We start from the raw sequence: 6,468 nt of genomic DNA on the forward strand, positions 1-6,468 counted from the left end.
CCCTTATAAGTTTTCCAAGGTTTGTGAAGTGGTCAGGGGAATATTTGACTTATACCGTCCTGCAAGAAAGACTTTTTTCCTTTTTAAATATTTTTGGTAATTGTTTAATTTTTCATAAAATACAGCAGTTTGTGTGGTAATATCAACAAAATAACATTATGGATATTTTTTTTCAATTTAAATATTTAGTCTATCAAGGTCTTGGCAGAGACTATATTATTTAATAATTAATTCCACATTATCGGAACTTAAATAATATTGGATATATAACATGAACTCAGTGCTAGGGTGGTGCAGTGGGTTGCCGTCTCACAGCTCAAGGGTTCCCAGAAAACTGTCTTGTGTGTAGATCCACATACTCAGCATGAGGTTTTCACTTAGTGTTCCAGCTTCCTCTTACCTTCTGATAACATGCCAGTTGGTGGATTGGCAAGTCTTGGTGAGAATGAGTGAAGTCTGTGTAGATATGGCAGTGGACACGCTTGTCATGCTGCCAGTGGCATCTGAACTAACATCTCCAGCAGCAGTTACGACACATGAGAAAACAGCTGAGTGATATTTGTAAAAATAATTGTGGCCATGCACGGTGAGTATGAAGACCATGTGCAGCCTGGCTTTTTGTACTGTAAATGACTGAACCATCTTCATTGAGGAGACAGATTTTGTGCTCTGTTTTCCATTTTGCTTTCTTTTTTTTCACATGGATAATTCAATTTCGATTGATTTAAATGTTGAAATATGCCCCATGTTAGACACAGCTATCTGCTCTGTTTAGGAAATTGAGTTTGTGCAAGACATCTGTGCTGGTAGCAGGACAGGAACGAATCCAAAATGACTGAACGGATCTTTCACAAAAATGAATCTTTTAGACAATGTAGATTCAACGATTCATTAAAGAATTTAGTTGTTCACTATCACAGGCAGTTACATGCTTAAACAGATGGAGTTGCTTGTTGGAATGGATGACATTTGGACTCTTTTACACACGTGTAGAGTTTCTATTAGACTGAAAAAGCTAACTCCAGAAGACAGCGATCACAAGAAGGAGAAAATTGACTCATCCCCTTGTTTTCTGTGAGAATAAACAGAATCCTTTCGGTCAATGCCTTATGTGATCTGCTTTTCTTTGAAAAATTCAGAAAGAGTCAGCACCCACATCACAGAGGGACAAGAGGGTTTAGTAGTCCATTGTAATGCAGAATAGAGCCATGGAAATATATTTATTTATTTAAAATATAATGATGGAAGACCTATGCATTATTTACAATCCATCCATCCATTTTCAGTACTGCTTAACCTACACAGGATTGTGGGGAACCTAGAGTCTATCCCAGCAAGAGGACACCATGGAAGAGTCCTTCACAGAGCACAATCACACATACACACTCACGCAACCATTTACACACACGGTAATTTTGAGATGCTCATCAGTCTCCAAAGCATGTCTCTGGACTGGACTTGAAAGAAACCTCCCAAGCACAGAAAGAACTGCAAAGTCCATGCAGACAGAACCCCCAACCCTGGAGCTGTGAGCATAACAATCTAACCTCTAAGCCTCCATGCCCCCTCATTTGCAATCATCCGATAAGTTAATATTTGTTTACACTGAAAATAATATTTTAATCCAAGCCCACAGAATTCACATTAATAAAAAAGATTTAATCCTTACAGGAATCTAAGAATAGTCCTCTGACAATGTATCCAGGTAATTAGTATCTGCATAGAGCAGAAACCCTGAAAAGAGACTGTCTGCCCAGCTGGGATCATAAAACAGGCCATTCTGATCCTTATAGAAGATCTCCAGCCACACCTCATCCTCCGGGTTGAGGAATATCACTGTCGAGGCAGACGTGACATCATGATTCCCCGTGTTGGCATCATATGTCTTAATGCGGTACTTCCCGTTCTGCACCAGGCCGATGGCTAAGTGCTTATTGGCCAGTGTGATGTCATAAGAGAAGTAATAGATGCCAGGGTATGCACATATGAATTTGCCTGTTTGTGGGTTGTAATGGCCACCTTCGTCGAAAAGGACTTTGTTAAACTTGATTGGCGCTTGCTCGGCCGGGTAGCTGCTGGTGATGGCTACAGAGAAGGCTGACTTGGGTACCAGGCTGCCACAAAGGCACTTGCCTGGCACTCCTCGTGGACCCCTGTGGCCCTTTTCTCCTCTCAGTCCAGGCCGCCCATGTGGTCCACTATTTCCCGTGTCTCCTCTGTCGCCCTCGGGGCCTCGCTTACCCGTCGGACCTCTTTCTCCACGCTCACCGATTTTGCCGGTTGGTCCAACTTTTCCTTTGATTCCTGTATACGTTAAAGACAGGACAGTGAATCTACCTTCCATATCTCTGGGATTTATTATTCTGATTTATTTTCATAATATAGCGTCATGAGTAAGGCACAATTCAATAAGAGCAATAAAGAGCAAGCTCATTTGCTCCAAAGACACAAATTTATTTTCACTTTTCATGGTGTATTTTTTTATATTTATATTTTGATTGATATATTGATATTAAAACCATGCTCCAAGTGCAGAAGTGCCAAAATGTGTACACAGTCATTAGAAAAAAAACATTCTAAGCTTTTCTTAACTCCATCTGTTCATCTCCATCTGGAGAGAAATCAAAGGAAAATAACTGATATCTATGGGATTCGAAGTGAAGCAAACATTTCAAGCTTATTAACTAAAATATCTGCCAGATTTAATCACTAGGGGACAATAATAATTGATTTTCTGCTCTTGAGCTGCTTTTCTTTCATATGTCTGCAGAGTGTTGGCGTGACTGGATGTTTAGTTAAGCCCTGTGCGTACCTGTTTCCCCTTTCTCGCCTTTCTCTCCTTTTCGACCGTCCCGGCCGTCCCTTCCCGGAATTCCAATGTGGCCTTCGGGCCCTGAAGACCCGGGTGGTCCCGGCTTCCCCGGTGTACCCGGTAGACCTGGGACACTGCAAATGAATCGTGGTGAAGTTGTCTTCCCTTTGGCCAACAACAGCTGACTGACAACACACTGGCACAGACACATGATGCCTACAATCACCCGCATCTTCAGACCTAGAAAGGACACAGATACGTCATGCATGCAAATCATAAAACCTTCTTGAATATAGAGCTTTATTGATGAAGATCAGCTCTTATTTTGAGTACAACTCTAGTGTAGCAAAAACAATGGACAGAAGTCCTTCAGCTTTATAGAACAATTTCACCTTTAATATTTGGGAGGCGGAACCTTCGAGGTCTGAAACGGTTGCAGCAAAACTATCCATTTTATCTTATCTTTGCCTTTTATAACTTTTTTGCTATATTGGTCTTATAGTAATAGTCATGCATTTTTAATCCCACTCCCAGAAAATTCCAACCAATCCTGCTCACTCCTACAGAAAGCAAATCCCACATACCAATCCTGCTCACTCCTACCAATCCTGCCTGTTCCCCAAAGGAATTCTGACCAATCCTCTTCACTCCTACAGAAATCCAATCCCATCTCTCAATCCAGCCTGTTCCCCAAAGGAATTTCAAGCAATCCTGCTCACTCCTACAGAAATCCAATCCCATCTCTCAATCCAGCCTGTTCCCCAAAGGAATTTCAAACAATCCCACTCACTCCTACAGAAATCTAGTCCCATATCACAATCCAGCCTGTTCCCAAAAGGAATTCCAACCAATCCTGCTCACTCCTACAGAAAGTCAGTCCCACTTATCAATCCCACCTACTCACTCCTACAGAAAGCCAATCCCACCTACCAATCCAACCTGTTCCCCAAAGGAATTCAATCCAATCCCACTCACACCCCCTAGCAAGTTGGACTAATCCTTCTTAATCTATTCTCAGATCATCAGTTCTGTTCCCAGATAATTTGAGAACTAGCGCTCACATGGTGCAAACAGTCTCAGCCACGTTTCCTGTTACTCTCTCTCTCTCTCTCTCTCTCTCTCTCTTTCAGAACAAGCTGAACTCTGCTGGGAAAAAAACAGGATTACACATCACACTTAGCACTTGGCTAGCCACACACCAAGGCCAGCTGTGTGCTCAAAAGGGGTAGAATGATATGTACTGGAACATGAATTTGCTAATAAAATGCAAACACACACACACACACACCCACTAACAGTCAGGGATTCCCTTACTGGCCTGTGTTTCCAGAGACGCATGTTTTCCCATGCCATGTAACTCACGATTAGTTGCAGCATTGATCATTTGCAAAGCTTTATCTGGGTCCAGAACCAGGCATCTGCAAAGACTCTGTTTTGCAATTTCAGGGTTTATGTGTATAAAAAAGCTTATTTTTTAATAAGAAGTTATTCCAGTGAGACTTTAGCAGTGTGCGCTTAGGTCACAGGATGTTAAGGTTGTTGTCACTAGCACTGTCACAATGGTATTTAATAAGGGAAAAAACAGAAAGTGATTTCAAACATAAGACATATTGGCCAATTTGATAGCCCCTAAACCATCTTCAAGCGACGCACCCAACGTCATAATAATAATAAGAGCTCTAGTGCAGAAGTAGTCCCAGACTGCAATATAGTTATATAATGCAGCTGCAACAGAGCCTCGGCTTAGCTAGTTAGGGATCCTCAAGATGACGGTGTTCATTAGTAACTTAACATGAAACTAGATAACCTTAAAGCCATTAGTCATAACCTGTCAGTAAATACTTGCATTGGTTGAATATGTGACTGATCTGTGACAACAGCCACTCAAGGTTTTGCAAATCTGTGCAACATCCATTTAAACTTTTAAATCCAGATCCAGAAAGCAATTTTGAAGCACAGAAAATGCAAGAAGACACACACCATGTGCAAAACAAGACTTCTCAGTCTATTAGAGATGTTAGACTGACACACCAATGGGCCTCATTTTCAAGCTGGAATAGACTTGAATTAATTTCCAATAGAGCAGGAGAAATGGTATTTGTGAGATTGTGTAAATTTAAACGTAAGTAGGCGCAGTTCCATCGTTTGGCTTATGAATGCGACTGCGATTTTATAGATGTTGTCAAATTTGAATCCAGTTCCAAATCCAAAAGAAATGCAATGCATTAGGACAAATAAATGGTTCTTTTATTAGAACAAAAGAAATGGCGCCATATAAAAAGATCAAGCGTACAGGCCTGTTAATGTCTGACTTGATGCAGAGATGATGGATATTTGCATACTCTTATATTCTCTGTGGTTTCGTATTAGCTGTTTCTTACAGTACAAATGTTCCACTACAGCAGGTGGTGCTGTTTTTACAATTACAGGGAGAAGATATAGCAGTCATTTAATCAGCTGTGTAACAGAGTTCGCTTAAATGTCCGTGTACGTCACAATTCCATCATATTGTCATCTCTGCATGATGCACTGTAATGGCCAAGCTGCATTATTGCCTTACCATTTAGTCGTCATTTTGTCTTCGTTCTCTGTCAGCTTCGCCTTTTATGGAGTTTTGGAGGCGTGACTAAATGCAAATATTCCGTGAACTTGTTAGTTTGAATAAAGAATAAAGAAAATCGGTGAAACTTTTAGAAATCTGGAAAATTTACTTACAAAAACATTTACACATAACTTGATAAATGAGGCCCAAGCGTGTCCGTGTGTTATCCAGCTCACACTTCTGCCATCCAGCTGTGCGTACACAAGCAGGAGAGTGTTCAGAAATATTGTGTTCCCATGAGCACTCTGAGTAATTCAAATGACTCATGGCTTCTCAGTAAGCGCCAATCATCACAGCCAAGTTCAGTGCAAACATGCAAGACTTGTAGTAGAGCTCAATAACATGAACATGAACATGAACATTGTGTAACAAATAACATCTCTTCAACTGTTACAAGCACTTCTGTGTAATGCAATCGGAAAAGAGTCTGGACGTTACAGTTTCATGCCGTTTAAAGTAGGCTTGAATGTTGCACAACGCTGTGATTCATAAGGAAATGAATGCCAAAAGAAATGAGTACCTTTTTGGTTTTTTCCCATAAGTCCAGTCTTGCTGCAGTAATGATTCCTAAGGAATTTTGCTCTTATGAGGTCATGGGCATTTTAGCAACTCCCTCTGGCCTGTTCTGTCAGGACTTTTCTTCTTCTTCTTCTCATCTACATTCTGCAACATCTGTTTATGTAGATGGTTTGTGAAGCCTACATTAGAAAAGCAAGCGTCTCCAGAGTTCTGACAGCTGCTATAATCTCAGCATCTGTCTCACAGAACTCTGCCCTTCCCTACCCTATGCCTCTTTTTGACCCCTCCCTTTGAATCAATCTCCTCCTCTTTGTGCATTATCGAGTCAGGAAGACGGACGGAATAATCTCATAGGCCAGTTCGCATTTATATTATTTTCTAATACGGCTCATTCTGAAATAACTGAAGTAGTCCAGAACTTTTTGTCACTTTTGGATATCGGAGTGTCAGGGAGAAATTTCTGAGAGGTCAGAAATCTTACTCTGACACCGAAGACATCGATGTCGATCACACATTTCCTCACAGAAAAAGTCAC

General features: G+C 40.9%; 1 protein-coding gene across 4 annotated transcripts; it reads right to left on the bottom strand.

Annotated features, from left to right (window-relative positions):
* Positions 1-113: 113 nt before the first annotated feature.
* Positions 114-6,161, bottom strand: LOC131366216 (complement C1q tumor necrosis factor-related protein 7). Of its 4 annotated transcripts, none has more exons than XM_058410471.1 (3): positions 5,528-5,872; positions 2,813-3,052; positions 114-2,304 (listed from the first exon to the last, which is right to left on the bottom strand). In XM_058410471.1, exons 1-3 carry the CDS (start codon positions 5,679-5,681, stop codon positions 1,676-1,678), a joined length of 1,023 nt encoding a protein of 340 aa, XP_058266454.1. In that variant the 5' UTR covers positions 5,682-5,872; the 3' UTR covers positions 114-1,675. The 4 variants fall into 4 exon arrangements, with proteins under 4 accessions (XP_058266454.1, XP_058266453.1, XP_058266455.1 ...); XM_058410470.1 differs by lacking the exon at positions 5,528-5,872 and adding an exon at positions 3,397-5,335; XM_058410472.1 differs by lacking the exon at positions 5,528-5,872 and adding an exon at positions 5,935-6,161 and having other exon boundaries at positions 115-2,304.
* Positions 6,162-6,468: the final 307 nt, after the last annotated feature.

This window comes from Hemibagrus wyckioides, linkage group LG15 (assembly GCF_019097595.1).
Source record: "Hemibagrus wyckioides isolate EC202008001 linkage group LG15, SWU_Hwy_1.0, whole genome shotgun sequence".
In the NCBI taxonomy this organism is placed as follows: Eukaryota; Metazoa; Chordata; class Actinopteri; order Siluriformes; family Bagridae; genus Hemibagrus; species Hemibagrus wyckioides.